The 19,230-nt window shown below is 39.4% G+C and overlaps 2 protein-coding genes across 24 annotated transcripts in view; one reads left to right on the top strand and one right to left on the bottom strand.

Moving 5' to 3' along the window:
• PIGN (phosphatidylinositol glycan anchor biosynthesis class N) overlaps window positions 1-14,549 on the bottom strand; it is a 138,027-nt gene extending 123,478 nt beyond the window's left edge. For 7 of the 11 annotated variants that reach the window (XM_003914445.5, XM_017951819.3, XM_017951817.3 and 4 more), the window contains exon 1: window positions 14,222-14,547. The gene's annotated coding sequence lies outside the window, so the exon portion shown is untranslated. Of the gene's footprint in view, window positions 1-5,990; window positions 6,435-14,221 lie in introns of those variants that run through there. The other 4 variants (XM_017951820.3, XM_021930195.2, XM_017951821.3 and 1 more) reach the window with 3 other exon arrangements.
• A 75-nt stretch (window positions 14,550-14,624) lies between these two features.
• Window positions 14,625-19,230, top strand: part of RELCH (RAB11 binding and LisH domain, coiled-coil and HEAT repeat containing) — a 121,674-nt gene continuing 117,068 nt past the window's right edge. For 8 of the 13 annotated variants that reach the window (XR_001897431.3, XM_009192846.4, XM_009192847.4 and 5 more), the window contains exon 1: window positions 14,625-15,408. Coding sequence is in view for 10 of the 13 variants with exons in the window: in XM_009192846.4 (XP_009191110.3) it covers window positions 14,883-15,408 (526 nt within the window). In the remaining 3 variants the exon portion in view is untranslated. The remainder of the gene's footprint in view (window positions 15,409-19,230) is intronic. The other 5 variants (XR_002518736.2, XM_017951824.3, XM_009192850.4 and 2 more) reach the window with 2 other exon arrangements.

A 19,230-nucleotide genomic window follows, 5' to 3' on the forward strand; every position in this document is an offset into this window, starting at 1 on the left:
ACTTTGACCATCTTAAAGTTATAATAGTCAACATAAAAATCTAGCTCTGTTATGTAATAAGAGTGGATTCTAGTAAAGTCACTGTTACTGTTTCCTTATCCATAAAAAAGACACCATCAGCCCTACTCCATTACAGAAGTATTGTGGGAAATAAGCAGACTCCACAATGACACCATACAAACATAAAATATTAGCAATACTAAAAATAACTAGATTGTGAAGCAACCCAACTCACATTTTTAAAATCAAACTGTAAATAGTTGATTTACATTATGCTGAAGAAACAATAGAAGAGACAAAGATATATTTTCCTGCCAAACTGGTAATTAACATTGGAACTTCTTATTGGTGATCCAAATCATGCAAATCAACTCTGTAAATAACAAGGATTTTGACAATAACCCCATTCAGCCATTTATTAGGTTATGGTCTACAAAATTTTAAAAGGCAACTTGGTGTCTATTTTGTTTATTTATTTTTGAGATAGTGGTCTCACTCTGCCACCCAGGCTGGAGCGCAGCAGTACAACTTCCGAGGCTCAGACAATCCTTCCACCTCAGCCTCCCAAGTAGCTGGGACCACAGGGTGTGCCACTACACCTGGCTAATTTTATTTTACTTTTTGTAGGGACTGGGTCTCACAGTGTCACCCAGGCTGGTCTTGAACTCCTGGGCTGAAGCAATCCTCTCACCTCAGCCTCCCAAAAAGTGCTGGTATTACATGTGTAAGCCATTACGTACATTACTAAAATTACCCAAACTTTGTATTTCTCACCTTGTAAAATGCAGATAATACCAATGAACTATAAAAATGGTAGTGAGGATTAAAATAAATGTATGTCAAGTACCTAGCCCAACACTTGGCACTCAGTAAATGATAACACTTCAGTTCTGCTTCACAAAGATAAACTAAATATTATGAAACAAGAATAGTCATATGGTCACTAAATTCTGCCAATTCAACCACCTAATAAATTCTCTCCCTTCATCCTTTCCAACTGGAACACAAGGAAGAGCAACAAATAGGGGGCAAAAGCTAAAAAGCCTTCCATACTTTCACTATTAAAACTGATCATTTCTCGGCCGGGCACAGTGGCTCATGCCTGTAATCCCAGCACTTTGGGAGGCCGAGGCGGGCAGATCACGAGGTCAGGAGTTCAAGACCAGTGTGGTGAAACCCCATCTTTACTAAAAATACAAAAATTAGCTGGGCGTGGTGGCGGGCACCTGTAATCCCAGCTACTCAGGAGGTTGCGGCAGGAAAATCGCTTGAATCTGGGAGGCGGAGTTTACAGTGAACCGAGATCATGCCACTGCACTCCAGCCTAGGCAACAGAGCAAGACTCTATCTCAAAAAAAAAAAAAAACCCTGATCATTTCTCATCTCATCATCTACTTTAGAAACACTTCCACAGCAGCTCCTAGTTCACTGCTGTAATTATTTACTTCTTCAAGTTTACATACTAAATTATATGATCTTTTAGATACACTCCCAGTTGCTTCTATATTCACAACATTCTTCCACCTGTGACTGACTCATTAATAGCTCCTTAGTAAATGTTTACTGCCTATATGAAGAAATGGCATATTAGAAAACAAAGGCAATTGAGTCAAACTTTGATTTCACAAAAGAACAAGCTCAAGGCCAGAGACATGAAGTGAGGTCTCAGCTCATACTGTTATTTAATATGCAGCAGTAAAAATCTAATTAGGGGAGATGAACGAATAAACAATTATAAAGACTTAACTACCATCATAGACACATTTACTTGTAATGATTGCATTATGCAATAGAAGCTTATATTATTCATATTTTCTCTGATCCTATTAAATTCCCAATATTATTAATTAAATCAGTTAAATTAATGCTAATGCATTATTTTTAAAAGTGTTTTAGGTAAGTATTCACAATATTTTAAAAAACATATATAGCAACTAGCTGAACAGAAAAACGAATGTCCTATATAATTACTTAGTTCCTATAAAAATCATGGCTATGAGACAATGAGACCATTTTTAAACTGTCATGCAATTCAATCCCCTCCCCCTCAAAAAAACTTTTAAGAGGATCTGAAGACAACTTCCCTAATCAAATTAATATATTTTCTTGATGACAGACTCGCAGTGTTCACTACTAAACACGAATGACATAAACATTATATATTTAATATTTCTCAGTGTCCAGTTGAGTTTTGTTTTCAAAAGAACTCGTGTTTTCACTTTTCCACATTCACTGCCATCAGGTAAGTCCACTATTTTTCATCTGGACCTCTTCAACAACTTACAAATGGTTTCCCTACCAAACTGCAGAAAACTACACATAAGTAATTACATATTTTACTTTACAAATTTTAGTACATTTCATTTGTTCACTATACTTCATTCTAATTGTCCTTCAGGAATTTTATACACAGGTACTGACCCCAAAACTCAGATTAAAGGTTAAAACTCTTTTACCCATTCCCCATAAAATTTCCACTTTCTTCCCTTTCAATGTAAATTAGATTATATCTTTTCCCTTCTTAAAATCTGTGAGTGGCTTTCCATTGTTCCAAGAGTAATATCCTATGTTCTTCCACTATCTCCATGGCCCTGCATACCTCTCACCTCATTATGGCATCCTATCACCTCCCACCTTGGGCTCCCAAAGTGCTGGGATTACATGTGTAAGCCACCACACCTGGCCAAATGTATGTTTCTAATATGTATCCTCAGACTAGAATATAAGCTAGAATGAAGGCAATTACTGTGTTTCTGTTCACTCATGCTCACCACCTAATGGCACAGTGCAGTCACTTTATGATTCATTGGTGGAACGAGTGTATATTTGAACTTTATTTATTTATTTTCCCCCAGTTCACTAAAAGTATAGTTAATGCAGCATCAAGTCAAAGAGAAATTTTACCTACTTTGGGGAAGACGGCAGGAAGAGAGAGCTAATAAAAAGTCCTTGAAAGCTTGTAAAATTCCCCCTAGGGGCCGGGCGCGGTGGCTCACAGCCTGTAATCCCAGCACTTTGGGAGGCTGAGGCGGGCGGATCACGAGGTCAGGAGATCGAGACCATGCTGGCTAACACGGTGAAACCCTGTCTCTACTAAAAAAATACAAAAAACTGGCCGGGCGAGGTGGCGGGCGCCTGTAGTCCCAGCTACTCCGGAGGCTGAGGCAGGAGAATGGCGTAAACCCGGGAGGCGGAGCTTGCAGTGAGCTGAGATCTGGCCACTGCACTCCAGCCTGGGCAACAGAGCCAGACTCCGTCTCAAAAAAAAAAAAATAATATTAGCTGGGTGCAGTGGCGGGTGCCTGTAGTCTCATCTACTCGGGAGGCTGAGGCAGGAGAATGGCGTGAACCTGGGAGGTGGAGCTTGCAGTGAGCCGAGATCGCACCACCGCACTCCAGCCTGGACTATAGAGCCAGACACCGTCTCAAAAAAAAAAAAAAAAATTCCCCCTAGGTATCTTAGGAACTATTATTAGCTAATTAATCTTTCCAATTAGGAAGTACAGGCTCTACTGTCTCAAATTTCAGATAAAGAAAAGGTAAGAAGTCAACAAGAAGTTTCAGGCAATTTTTATTTTTAAATAACTTATTTAAAGAGATACATAACTAGGCTATAAAAGAGTATCTAAAATTCCAGAAAGGAAAATCAAGTGAGAATATAATTGATATTTTTCTTTCACATTATGTTAGAGAGAATTGCTTTATCAAGTAATGACTTATTATCCTTATCCCTACCAGAATACGATGAAATATTAATGAGTTTAGAATCCGGTATCTCTTTTTTACAGAATAATTTCAATTAATTCAGGTAGCAGGAATGAGGGAGATATAAAATTACAACTAGGCAAACACCACAGTAATTACTGCCACCAAGATCCATGATAAATGCTAAAATCAACAGATCAAAGTGTCAGGGAAACAGGATATTTGAAGTCTTTTTTTTTTTTTTTTTTTTTTGAGACAGAGTCTCGCTTTGTTGCGCAGGCTGGAGTGCAGTGGCGCGATCTCGGCTCACTGCAAGCTCTGCCTCCCAGGTTCACACCATTCTCCTGCCTCAGCCTCCGGAGTAGCTGGGACTACAGGCGCCCGCCACTACGTCCGGCTAATTTTTTGTATTTTTTAGTAGAGACGGGGTTTCACTGTGTTAGCCAGGATGGTCTTGATCTCCTGACCTGGTGATCCGCCCGCCTCCGCCTCCCAGAGTGCTGGGATTACAGGCATAAGCCACCACGCCCAGCCAATATTTGCAGTGTTAAAGAAACTTCTCCAAATATTTACTCCTTGTACAGGGAAAAATACTAACAATGCAGAAAATAGTCAGACACCATTTAACCAAGTGGTCATGGTTAACATAACCAATAGTAAAACATACTAACATCATGTAACCCTGACCAGATGCACTGAGAAAGGCAAAACATGGTAGTCTCGGCAAAAGAACATATGGTATTCTTGTTAAAAATGCATAATCTCAATCTAATAATGGTAATACATCAGACAGACCCAAATTGAGACAGTCTACAAAATAACGCACAAGTACTCTGTAAAAGAATTAAGGAGGTTCAAGAGACTTACCTAAACACAGCAAGGGAAACTGGATGAGAAAATAGACAATAGTGGAAAAACTAGTTAAGTTCAAGTAAGATCTGTAGTAAACAGTATTATACAAATACTAGTATACTGGTCTTGATAATTATACGATGTTTATGTAAGATGTTCACATTAGGTGAAGTTGAGTAAAGAGTGTACTGGAACTCTGTACTGTTTTTGAAACTTTTCAACAGATCTAAAAATTATTTTTAAATAAAAAGTAAAAAAAAAAAAAATCGGAGCTTGAATCTTACTCAAAAGATACACTGTTATAATTATAAACCACCAAAAGTTTTATGGATAGCTCTGATTTCAGGTAATCTTTGTTCTTGTCAAACATTACTTGCTAAACTTATAGACTATCAGTGATTTAATGTTCACATTGGCATAAACCATACTAAAAAGCTTATGAATTAAAGATGGTGTCCCATAGGTCCTTATGGCTTTGTTCACTTTTCTTCATTCCTTTTTCTTTCTGCTTCTATAATTGCAATTGCCCCATCTTCAAGTTCACTGATTCTTTCTTCCACCTGTTCAAATTTGCTGCTGAATCCCTCTTGTGAATGGTTTGTTTCAATTATTGTACTGTTAAGCTCCAGTATTTCTATTTGGTTCATTTTAATAATTTCTATCTCTTTTGATGCTCTTACCTTGTTCATACATCACTTTCCTGACTTCCTTTAGTTCTTTGTCTGTGGTTTCCCACAGCATTTTGACATATTTAAGACAGATGATTAATGTCTTTGTCTAAGTCCAATGTCAGGACTTCCTCAAGGGTGGCTTCCATCAATTTATTTATTTTTTTTCTGTGAATATGCCATCCTTTCCTGAGACTTTGTATGCTTTTTTGTAACTTTCCATTGAAATTTATATTTTGAATATTATAATGTAGTAATTCTAGAAATCAGATTCCAGAATTCTGGCATTTTCTTTTGATTTTTGAGGGGTTCAGCCTTTCATTTAGTAACTTTTCCAAACTATTTTTGCAAATACTTTATTCCTTTTGTTTATGGTCATTAAAGTCTCTGTTTTGTTATCTTACTGATCAGTCAATGGCAGATTTAGATTTCCTTAAATGCCTAAAACAAAAACCAATAGTACTCTCCCAAGTTTTTATAGTCTAGCTCTCAGCTGAACTACTCTCACACTAAGCTTGGCCACCTACACTTCTGCCTTAGCCTTCACCTTCTGCTTGTCTAGCGCTCACAGATCTCCCAAAGGTAGAAGCCTAGGGACCTCTCAGGATCTTTCTGGGCATGCATTACATGTAATTTTTGCGGGCGATAAGGATGGGACAAAATTCAGCCTCTACATCGGTCACTCAGGAAACCACTATTCAGGTCAAAATGCACAACCACAGTATTTTAAGAACAAAGTCCATACTAAATACAAGCAAGTCACACCAGGAATGTGGGCCATAGTCTCCAGAGCTGCTGCCATTGCCACAGTGGTGAAAGAGGATGGTGATCCAGTGGATTACATGCCACAGCACTCTGAAATTCAGCTGCCCTCTTCTTCATTATTCAGTCTCCTAGTTGCTGTAAATGTCAGACCAGATTTTAGAATGCCAAAAGACCTGATCCTGTCACTCCGCTCTCTTATGCTTGTTTCAGTGGAGGAACTAACCCTTAAAATAAACCACCATACTCTGCCATTTTCTGTAATGTCACCTAGAGATTGTGTTCTTCACCACTTCAACATTTACTAAAAATACACAAACCTGCGATGTGAAGTAAAACCAGCCAAAACTGTAAGACAGAGCTGGTAGTCCCAGCTTCTTAGGAGGGTGAGGCGGGAGGATTGCTCGAGCCTAGGAATTCAAGGCTAGCCTGGGAACATAGCAAGACCCACAAAAAAAAGAAGAAAAAAGAAGAAGAGGAAGAGGAAGAGGAAGAGGAAGAGGAAGAGGAAGAAGAAGAAGAAGAAGAAGAAGAAGAAGAAGAAGAAGAAGAAGAAAGATAGTACTTGGAGCCTGCACACAAGATTATCAGATAAACTATTAAGCCATATAATTAGCACTAGTTCATTTGCTTATTATTCTGGGGTATATATTTTTCCATCATGATTTATGTCATTTTAAATTGTAAATTCTATGTGACTTTACAAAATCCCATGTAAGAACTAATTTTCAAATTTTCTCATGGCAAGTAGAATAGAAATTATTAGTTCTTTAGATAATTCATGCCCACTTGAGTTCAAAATCTTTTATCTATATCTCATATCCTTTTTCTATTCCAGAAACTACCAGGATACCACAGGGCAGCCAGTCACCATGTCTCCTTAGGCTTCTCTTGGCTGTGATAATTTCTCAGACTTTGCTTGTTTTGATGACCTTGTGAGTTGTGAGGAGTACTGGTCAGAGATTTTGTATAATGTCTTGCTCTTGGGATTTATCTGATGTTTTTCTCATGGTAAGTCTGGGGTTATGGGTTCGGGAGAGCAAACGTACATACATAAAGTACCATTTCTTCACATCATATTAAGGGTACTGTCAACATGACTTACTAAACTGTTAATATAAAACTTGACCACTTGGCTGAGGCAGTTTGTCCAGTTTCTCCACTGTAAAGTTTCTCCATGTAAATGTTCCCCCATTTCAAACTACACTTTTTGGTAGGAAGTCACTACATGCAGCCAACACTTAAAGAGTGAGGAGTTACACTCCACCTCCTGAGAACACGAGGCATCTACATAAATTGATGTTTTTTCTATATGAAAAGTATATATGTTAAACCTAGTCAATTGTGTAATTAAAAGCCATCAGCCAGGCCTGATGGCTCACACCTGCAATCCTAGCATTTTATGAGGCCGAGGCAGGTGGATCACTTGATCTCAGGAATTTGAGAACAGCCTGGGCAACGTGGTGAAACTCCATCTCTACAAAAAATGCACAAAAATTAGTTGGGCATGGTAGCACATGCCTATAGTCCCAGCTACTTGTGGGGCTGAGGCAGGAGGATTGCTTGAACTCCAAAGATCAAGGTTGCTGGTGAGCCGAGATCGCGCCACTGCACTCCAGCCTGAGTGACAAAGTGAGACCTTGTCTCAAAATAAATAAATACATAAATAAAAGCCATCTGTCATTCTACAAGATTACATTAATATTATAATCATCACCATTTCCACTCCTGCTTTCCCCATCTTACTCAAAATTAATTTTTACCAGTATAGATGCAAAGCCATTATTTCTTTTATAAGCTTATTCTAATTGGTACTAACAAAAAAGCCTTATAAATGATCTCAAACATTCAAGACATATATTCTATTATATGACTCTATTACAATTTATTTGAACATTATCCTGCTGATCAACATTGCTCGCAATTGTCATAATTACAAATAATATGGCAATTAAGCTGCTCTCTTATGGTAAAGTTGGAGATTTTTAGAATGTTTACAAACTGTAGAGTAGTAACCCATAACAAAATAATTTAATGGACTGCACTTAGCCTTCTTTCCTTTTTTTAAAAAAAATGAAATAGAATACAGTACAATAGAATAGGATAAAATAGAGAATAAAGTACATCATGAAGTACTTCAGAAGTGGTACATGATTTTGAAAAAGTGTGTTTTTTTCCTGTGTATCCAAACATCTATATTCTTAAATGTATATAACCTGTACTGAAAGTTTTATTCCAAATTATTCTACAGACAAATAAGATTGAAAGCCACCTCTATAAGGGGAATTGCTCTAATAAACAAAATTTTCAACATTACAAGTGACTGGCAAAGTGTCCATACTAATTTAGATACCCTCCAGCAATGTACGAAAGCTTCTATATCTCTAAATCCCCACAATAGTTTGATACTGTCATATTTACCTTAAGACAATTTGAACAGGCCAAATTGGCATCTTGTTATTTGACTATGTATTTGCCTGATTACTAGTGAGTATGAACTTTTTTTCATGTTTTTATTGGCCAATTGGGTCTCTCTTCCTTTCAATTGCCTATTCACATCCTTTGATCAGATAGGGTTAGGGTTATTGACCTTTTCTTTGACTTGTACTTTAAAATTATATGTGTGTGTATGTTTATATAGTATATGTATGTTTATACATAGCTAGATACACACATTTATATATAAATTCTGTTCATAGGGCCTTTTGTTAAAATGAAATTTTCAACTTTAATACAGTAAAATTCATCAAATATTTATCCTATCTGGTGTAAGTCTTTTGTGTCTTGTACTATAGAAGAAAACTTCCCTGGTTCTTATGTCACATATATTCTTTTAATAGTTTTAGATTTTTGCTTTTTACCTTTCATTATTTAAAATTTATTTGTGTCGGTTTGTGTCCTCTGAGACGAAAATAATTATTTGTATATGGTGTGAGGTAGACATCAGCTTATGTTTTTAACCACCTCACAAGTGTTAGTACTGCTACTAGTGTAGAATTTACTAAGATAAAATTACACATCAGAAAGAAACAGGTTTTAAAAACCTTTACATTCAAATCTTGGCTTTTGCTATTTGTAATAATAAAAAATTGGAAACAATATCTAACCATAGGGAACAGATAAATTGTTTATTCATAATAAAATACTATATTTCTGAAAAGGATACATCTCACAAATATCAGTATTAATTAAAAAAAAAAAAGGTTAAACATCTATTGCCCTTTTCTCCCCCACACAGTCAAACTTCTTGAAAAGACTGAATGTGACCTCTTTTATTTCCTGACCACCTAAATTTCAAACAACTTAAACCTTATTTTCATTACTTCATAAGAAAGTAAAGACAGTTAACAGTACAAAATCTAATAGCTATTTTTTAGTCTTCATTTTCTAAGCAACCTAAGCTTCCTGGGCTCAAGTGATCCTCCCACCTCAGCTTCCCAAGTAGCTGGGACCACAGCTGCATGTTCACCACATTCAGCTAATTTTTGCATTTTTTGTAGAGAGGGGGGTCTTGCCATGTTGCCCAGGCTGGTCTTGAACTCCTGGGCTCAAGTCATCTACTCACCTCAGCCTCCTAAAGTGCTGGGATTACAGGTATGAGTCGCCAGGCCCAGTAGCCGTCTCCTTTTTATTTTTATTTCTTTTTAGATGGAGTCTCGCCCTATCTATCGCCCAAGATGGAGTGCAGTGGCACGATCTCGGCTCACTACAACCTCCACCTCCCGGGTTCAAGCAATTCTCCTGCCTCAGCCTCCCAAGTAGCTGGGATTACAGGCACGTACCACCATGCCCAGTTAATTTTGTATTTTTAGTAGAGATGGGGTTTCACCATGTTGGCCAGGCTGGTCTCAAACTCCTGACCTCAGGTGATCCACCTGCCTCATCCTCCCAAAGTGGTGGGATTACAGGCGTGAGCCACTATGCCTGGCTGCCTTCTCCTTTTTAATAGGCTCTTATCACTTGGCTTCTGAGAACATTACTGCTTCCATTTTTCACCTACACCTCTGGCCAATGTTGAACAGTCTCTATCCGGTCATTGAATTTTGGAGTTACTCAAAACTTCATCCTCAGCTATCTTTTCTTCTCACTCTATACTTTTTATCCTGGCATGTTTCATCATATCCGTGGCTTCAGTTATCACTTATGCAAAAGTCTCAACAAATTATAGCTCCAAATCCACATACGTAACTCCAACCTTTATAAATCTACATGGACATTTCAAAGACAATCAAACTGAGTAGGTTTAAAACCAAATTCATAATATTTCCCATGAGCCTTGTCTACTACCTACTAAATCCTTAGTGTTCACAATCTCAGGAGGTGGCACCACCTTCCCACCAAGTATGTAAGTCTGAGAAATAGGCATCATTCTTTACACCCTATTCTTCCCCTTTATTTAATCCAACAATTGTCCACTTTGTGTTTCTTGAATCTGTTCATTTGTCTTCATCGCCACTGACACCTCTGTAATTTAAGATGTACACCATATCTTATGCGAACTACTGCAATGCAGGAATAGGTCACCCCTATACACTCTGACCCTTCTCTGATCCGCTTCTTGCCATGTAGCCAGAGTATTACTTGCTTTTCTTTTTTCAAAAGAAAATCTGAACATCTTACCCCTTGCATAAAACTCTCCAGTGCCTTTTCACATACTAATCAAGACTAAAATCCTTAATGTGACTAATAAGGTCTTTCATAGACTAGCCTCTGCCTTCTTTCCTAACCCTGTCTCATAGCACTCCCCTTTACTTTGTAACATCTCACGTTCCTGGCCCCTTCTTTTATTCAAGTAGCCCACTGCTATAAGACTTTCATAGGCTCAATTCCTCTCTGCAGAATGCACTTGCAACCTATCTTCCACTCTCTCCTAACATTCCATTTCAAGCATCACTTTCTCAGGGACTACACAGGTTAAGTCAGAAACGAAAACTTTTACTTCAGTTTGTAATTACATAGCTCTGTCTATTACTATTTGAATTAATGTCTGCTCTGTCACTTCACCACAATTCCATAACAGCAGGATGGGGCATCTCCAACACCCATCAGAGTCCTATGCACTTAGTAAGGACTCAAATGTTTGCTGAATTAATTACTTAGAATGACCATTTCAAGGGTAAATGCAATATGCACTGTAGCCACTAGAGGATGCCCTGCTTCTGTTTTTGTTCCTCCGGAACAAGATGTGAAGATTGACAATACTTAAAAAAAAAAAAAACTAAACCTTTTATGATAAATTATTTACTATTAATGTAAATAAAATTGCAGTGATTGCAAAACATCAGCATTCACAAACTACTTATCTTAATTAGTTTAATTGCTTAATACTAAACAATATTACTTAATAGTTCTCTTTAAAGAAAATCACAATTTATTCAGATTTATTGCAAAAGAAATACCTCCAAAACAAACACATAACTATTAAAATTTTAAAAAGATATATTCATGTACCAATACAAGTTATCTAGTTTATATCTGTGGATGTTTACCACACTCTGAGAAACAATAAAACATGAGTTATTACTAAAACCTCAAGTCAACCAAAACTTCTATTCAGAACATTACTTGTGGTTCTTTTAAGACTATTAAAGCCTAAAATATTTTTTAAATACTAAAATGATTGACGTGCTTTGAAAAAAGCCATCTTTTACATCTTCATTGCTAAGGCACAAGCTTTAATAACTATCATTAGTCAGATGAAACACTAGTTGTAAGGGCCTATATTAATGAAAATCTTACTAAGTAGAAAGGAAATTTCCCAACACTATTAATAATAAATTATTATAAGTAGTAATCAGTAATTATTAATATTCCAGTGTGTGTTACTTATACATTATTCATGAATAACCAAACCTCTGCGTATTGTGGAAAAGAAAAGTACCTACTGGGAAGACTGGGCAGTTGATTTGTTATGGGCTTACAAGATCACAAGTTCAAGGTTATAGGACAGGAAGCAGAAACAAAAGCAGAAAACTACAGATTTGTATAGGAAGAACTTCTGTACATGCAAGTTCTTACAAGTCTCTAAGGAAACATTTTAAATCTATTTTCAACTTGTGTTTTAGAACTTAGACTCCAAATTAAAGATACTCCCTTCAGCCCTACTGACTTAATTGCTTTTTCAATGCACTGCCAAAACAATTGGTATTAGTTTTATTTTTAAAAACTTGTCAAATGTTCTCAACATATACTAATATTTCATTAATTAATAAGTGACCACAGTAACAGTTATTGTGTAGCACGTACCAGGCACTGGGACAAGAACATTCTCAATTCTGTGTACTTTCCTTATCCCCTTTGATAGATGAATGCAAGTGAGGCTGAGAAGTTAGGTAACTTTTTCAAGGTCTCACAATAAATAATGAGTAGAATTGGGACCTGAACTTAAGCTTTTCTATCTTACAAGCATAATCCTCTTCAGGAATCTTAAATGCAGGAGATGTCTCAATTTCCCAATCAGGGAGATGGAAATATTGTACATAAACAATCCATTTCTAATCATGCCCTTCGCATGCCATTCACTAATCCTCCATTCCTGCATTCCAGAAATTGGTTCCATTTTAATCTCTCTGGAAAACCCAACTAAAATACGGATCAGCAATCCCTTTTGCTAAGAAATCTCTAACAGGATACAGTATTTGCCATTTCGATTCCATTTGGGGGGATTTTTTTCCCCATGTTTTACTTTTAATACATGGCACAAAAAGCTACTTATCATTAAAACATTGGGAACTAATGTCTTATAAAAATACTTTAAATTCTTGGTACTATTTTTCAAAAAACTTCTAGCAAAAATAAAACTTAAAAAACGCAAATTCCCATTCAAATGAAAATTTCAGTTTACTGAGACTGGGTAAATTGAAATTAAAGCCTACTCTTAACTGTTGGCATACTTTTACATGTAAACCAATAACCTGACCTAAGGTTATGTAAGAATCCTCTATTTTAATTTTTCCATGGAGGTAACGGGAGATACTTTACTGTGGAATGTTTACTGCACACTGAATGTAGTATGTCACTTACCTGATAGCACTAATTACTACTGCCTATGCATTTCGGCATTTACTGGAAGCTGTACACTAAGAAAGGAAATCTAAAACCTGCGAAAGTGGTCGTTTGTGTGCGAAAAAAATAGGAGCCATAAGAAATAGCAGTCTAATTGTATTGACTGGAAAATCCTTTACCTTTTCAGATCATAATCAAGGAATAACATAAAAGATAAAAGTTGATCTTCTCAACTTAAGATATGTACTTTATATGCTAACGTTTCATTAAAAAAATCAAAACTCTCTGAAGCATTCAACTTTTATTCTAAGTTCCAAAACCTTGATTCCAGCTGAATGAACAAGTCACAAATGTTGCAGGAGACAGTGGATAACGAATCGTTTGGGATATAAGAAAAATGATGTTAATTCCTTTGACTCCTTATTAGTGGAATTGATTTTTTTTTTTTTTTTTGAGACGGAGTCTCGCTCTGTCGCCCAGGCTGGAGTACAGTGGCGCGACATCGGCTCACCGCAATCTCCGCCTCCCGGGTTCAAGCGATTCTCCTGCCTCAGCCTCCTGAGTAGCTGGGATTACAGGCGTGCGCACCACGCCCAGCTAATTTTTGTATTATTAGTAGAGACCGGGGTTTCACCATGTTGGTCAGGCTGGTCTCGAACTCCTGACCTCGTGATCCGCCCGGCTCGAGCCTCCCAAAGTGCTGGGATTACAGGCGTGAGCCACCGCGCCCGGCGTGGAGTTGATTTTATATCCACTACTCTTGGCTTAAGTTTACTTATCTGTCTACTGGTGAGAAAGCATCTGATATTCTGAAGGGTCCCTGTCGTGTAAATCGTGTATTAAATCCTAAGGGTTTATTGAGCACCTAAAAATTTGTTTTCCAACTCGAGGACGTTCCCAGATCCAGGCAAAGGCCAATCTCAGCGTCCCCTTTTCCGTTTATTCTCTCCAGCCCCCGTCCCCACCCACAGGCAGGACCAATTCCGGGGCGGAGAAGTCGTGCTGTCGCTAGGCCTCCCAAGTGTGTAAGCATGTGGCAGAGAAGGGAAAAGAAGGGAAGTCACATTCTGACTACAGGCCTGGGCACTTGCTATCCGTGGCGACAAAATGTCACCAGTGGCAGCAAATAGCGAGAAAAAGTGCAGCGCACTAGGGAAACAGGGCGTCCGCCGGCGCGACACCGCAGTTTGGGCGCCGACACCCTCCGCGCCCTGGTCCCTGAACTTTACCTGGAGCTTATCCCGGTCAGGCCTGATCTCGAAAACGAGGGCTCCTCAGCGCGAAAGCAGGACCCAGCTCCATTAAAGCTCTCGGGCAGGGGTCCCCTCTACCCACTGAAGCGATAGCCAGTAGGGTATCCCTAAACCACCACCACAACCACCCCTCAATCCCGGAACGCCCCAAACACCTGCCCGGCCGCTGCTGCTCTCACGATAATTCTCGGGCCAGTAACCCGTCAGTCCTATCCACGCCTTCCTTCTCTGACCAATCATGGAGGAATGGTGGGTGGAGTTTTGCTTTTGAGCGGAGAGCGGGGCCTTCAATCTTTGCTATTTGGCGCCTGGGATGGGCGGAGCTGAAGTGGGCTGGGGCGGGGCTGGGGCGGGGCTAGATTGGGGAGAGGGGCAGGGCACGCTCCAGTTCTCGCGATACTGGAGACCAGGAAGACGCCTGCAGAGCCGGGCTGCTGGTGCAGCAGAGGCTGAGGCATCAGGTGCAGCTGCATCCGGATCTCCTGCCTTGGAGCCTACTCCTTGTCTTCAAGTCGGGAGGCAGGAGGTGGTCAGGCCAGGGCTGTGGAGGTGCGCTGTGTCCCCTGAGGCCTAGAAGATTCGGGCTGCGGCCTGTCGGAGCCAGTCAGGGAGGCGCCCACACTCCTGACAGGATAAGATGGCGGCGATGGCGCCTGGAGGTAGTGGCAGTGGTGGCGGCGTGAATCCATTTCTCAGCGATTCGGATGAGGACGATGACGAGGTAGCGGCAACAGAGGAACGGCGGGCAGTACTTCGGCTGGGTGCCGGAAGTGGCCTAGATCCTGGCTCTGCGGGCTCGCTGTCGCCACAGGATCCCGTGGCCTTAGGAAGCAGTGCGCGGCCAGGGCTCCCTGGGGAGGCATCGGCGGCTGCAGTGGCCCTGGGGGGCACCGGGGAGACCCCGGCCCGATTGTCAATTGATGCGATCGCTGCTCAGCTGTTGCGCGATCAGTACTTGCTGACCGCCCTGGAGCTGCATACCGAGCTGTTAGAGAGCGGCCGGGAGTTGCCTCGGCTGCGCGACTACTTCTCCAATCCAGGCAACTTCGAGAGGCAAAGTGGAACCCCGCCGGGGATGGGGGCGCCAGGGGTCCCAGGAGCAGCCGGCGTTGGGGGCGCTGGAGGTCGGGAACCGAGTACAACGTCGGGCGGGGGACAGCTCAGTAAGTGGACGCAGCCTGTCACACTCCGGCAGGGTTGTTGGGATTGTAAGGAGTTACTGTAGGGGAGTGGGGTATTTCTGCGTGGGTCCCGAGGATAGGGGCATTTTAAGGAACGAGAGTATTGGGGTGGGGGCGCTCTTTTGCGGTGGAAGCCAAAGGATCAGGCAGTGACTGTTCTCTCTTCCTGCCTCCAACCCTTGGCTGGTGTTGCACTTGGCTCCTGGCTCCCCTATTGGTGTCAATATCTATAAAATATCAAGAGTTTCTAGTTCACTGGCTATTACGGGACTCCAGAAGGTTCCCTTTTATACTAGTTTATTGCTTTAAGCATTTTTTCCTTTTCTCCAGTTACCTGAATCACACTACCAGGAAATAGTGTTACCTGAATTGCCTGCAGTAGTTCTTTGAGTCTGAGCCAGGAGAGAAAGAATAGGACACATTGCTGCTGTCTCTGAAAAGTCAGATGTACTTAAGACCCTTTGTCTTTGGGACGACTTTTTCACCGCCAAAACTGGGTTTTCTGCTGCACAAAATTTGTTCTGCTGAAATAAAGTTGATGTAATTCAGTTTCAATGCTTTAATTTCAGTAATGTTCAAAATTACAGGAAATCCAAGGAGCAAGGCAGACAGGTTCTACCAGGAGTCTTTCTCACCATCCCACCACCTTGCAGGCTTTTCTCTCTGCATTAGATAGGAGTTGACCTTTTTACCTGGTTGGAATCATTTTTAGCAACATAGAGTAATCGTTTACCCCACATATTTGTAAGCATCTCTTATGGCTTGAAAACTTATTGTCAAAGATGTACTGTACTGTATGTAGGATTCCCAGTGTCTCCCTTTTGGGAGGTATCTTAAAATATTCACTTACTAATGTATTGTGATGTTTTAGTATGAGGCCGTATATTAATTCTATATTAACAAGTGTTCATATAGTATTTTTAAACTGCAGCCTAATTGGTTTTTTTTTTAATCACTATGCTTTTGAATAGTGCCAGAGACTTAAATTGCCAAACGTAGACGTGGTGGAAGCTTAGGGAGTGCATTTTCTATCAAGGTGAATCTTAAATATATTTCCCCCTTGGATATGGGATATAATTTCCTTACTCAATATGTAGGATAATCTTCTTTTTCGGGAAAAGATTTTCTCATTGCTGACCTTTAAGACTAAAAATCAGACAGCAGTGTAACAAAATTGTTATGTGTGGTGGTGGTGTTTGTTTTTATTTATTTTTATTTATTTATTTATTTATTGGTTTTTGTGTTATTTCTAAGATTTCTAAATTATCTCATGATTTTTCACCAGACAAGGTCTAGCTAAGATGTCACCTTTGTAAATGCTTCCTCCAGGTGGTTGCTTGACTTCTTTCATTGTACCACCTTCAAACCTCCATCATAGCCTTTAGCCCGTTTGTGTGTGATTTGTTGGCAATGCCATTTTTCTCCATTGGTCAGTTCTTCACGGACATTTTTATAGTAAATTCCTCACGCTTTGCTCAGTCCCTGGCCTGTTGATGAACATAACTGAATTGTATCTGCTATGTTTTCAACCGTATTAATACGGTGAAATGGATTATTCCTTACTTGATAACTTTATTCATTTAATTTTAAAGAATTTCTTGACCTTTTCACCCTGTCTTATTAGGGTTATCATAGCATTGTTTCTAGTGAAAATTCATCCTTGCTGACTTTTGTATTGAAAGAATTATAATTGAGCTCAGTAAATAGTTTAGCAGTGTTTTAGAGTAAAACTTTACTTCTAAGTGCCTTTGCATTACACATTTTTATGGTTTCTTGAAATAACTAGAGTCTTATGATCAAATATCACAATTAAATATTCATGTGCACCTGTGCTTTTCTAAGATCCTTATTTATCTGTACCTGTTTTAGGTACTGGATATATATGTGTGTGTGTCTGTCTCTCTGTGTGTGTGTACACATAAAGGTTATTAAATTTTTAGTTAATACTAAGCAAATGAACAACAGGGCAAAAAATTCAAAATTATCCATAATCCCACAAATGGTATTGGTTTTTCCTGTCTTTAATGGTAGTTGCCTTACCAGTCTTTTCTGTGCATGTATTTTAAAAAACAAAAAATGGATTAAACTGTTTAACATAGTTTTATACAGGCATTATAGTTTTTAGCATCAACTTGGATGTAAAATTTGCATACAGTAAAATTTACACTTTTTAAGTGTATGCAATTTGGTGAGTTTTGACAAGTCAGTCACTACCACAATTAAAATACAGAACATCGGCAGGGTGTGGTGGCTCACGCCTGTAATCCCAACCCTTTGGGAGGCCTAGGCAGGCAGATCACAAGGTCAGGAGTTCGAGGCCAGCCTGGCCAACATGGTGAAATACCTTCTCTACTAAAATTACTAAAATTAGCCAGGCGTGGTGGTGGGCACCTGTAATCCCAGCTACATGGGAGGCTGAGGCAGGAGAATTGCTTGAACCTAGGCAGCGGAGGTTGCAGTAAGCCGAGATCGTGCCACTGCACTCCAGCCTGGGCAACAGAGCGAGACTCCATCTCAAAAATAAATAAATAAATAAATAAAAATAAAATAAAATGTAGGGCATTTTTATTATCCCCAGAATTCCTTCATTCAATATCCTTACTTCCATCTAAACCACCACTGATCACTTAGAACAGAATTTCTCAACCTGGGCCTGGGCACTCTCAACATTTTGGGCCTGGTAATGCTTTGCCGTGGCTGCTGGCCTGTGTATTATAGAATGTTTAACAGCATCCCTGACCTCTACCCACCAGATCCCTGTAGCAACCACCCCCATACCTATGCCACCCCAGTTATGACAACCAAAAATGTCTCCAGCATTGGCCAGGGAAGGGGAGGGCATAATTTCCCCAGTTGAGAACTACTTCTGTAGATAAGTTTTGCCAGTTCTAAAATTCCATGTAAATAGAATCATAGAACGTATTTTTTTGTGTGTCTGCCTTCTTTTGCTCAGAATGTTTTTAAAAGTCATCTGTGTCTTTGTGTGTATTTCTAGATCATTCCTTTTTGGTTTTATCCCTGAAAGGGGGGGATAAAAACATTTGTGTTTTTTCAGACATTTGTGTTTTTTCCAGTTTTGTGTTATTATAAAGAAAGCTCCCATTTACGTCTTTATAAGAAACTGCCAAATTGTTTTCCAAAATGGACCATTTAAAATTTCCACCACCAATGTATAAGAGTTCCAGTTTCTGTACATCTCCTAAACACTTGGTATTTTCAGGCTTTTTAATCTGTCATTTTAGTAAGAATTTTAGCAGTATCTTATCGTGGCTTTAATTCCTATTTCCCTGATGACTAATGATTTTTAGGTCCTTTTCCTATGCCTTTAGTTTTTTATGAAATGCCTATTTTTTATGAAATGCCTATTCAATCTTTTGCTCTCTTTTTTTCCCCTTCAACTTCCAGGGTACATGTGCAGGGTGTACAGGTTGGTTACATAGGTAGACATGCGTCATAGTGGTTTGCTGCACAGATTAACCCATCACCTAGATATTACGCCCAGCACACATTAGCTATTTTTCCTGATGCTCTCCCCATCATCCCCCATGTCCATGTGTTCTCATCGTTCAGCTCCTACTTATAAATGAGAACATGCGGTGTTTGGTTTTCTGTTCCTGTGTTAGTTTGCTGAGGCTAATGGCTCCCAGCTCCATCTATGTGCCTACAAAGAACATGATCCTGTTGCTTTTTATGGCTGGCCGCATAGTATTCCATGGTGTACATGTATCACATTTTCTTTATCCAGTCTATCATTGATGGGCATTTGGGTTGATTCCCATGTCTTTCCTATTGTGAATAGTGCTG

This window comes from Papio anubis, chromosome 19 (assembly GCF_008728515.1).
Source record: "Papio anubis isolate 15944 chromosome 19, Panubis1.0, whole genome shotgun sequence".
Classification (NCBI taxonomy): domain Eukaryota; kingdom Metazoa; phylum Chordata; class Mammalia; order Primates; family Cercopithecidae; genus Papio; species Papio anubis.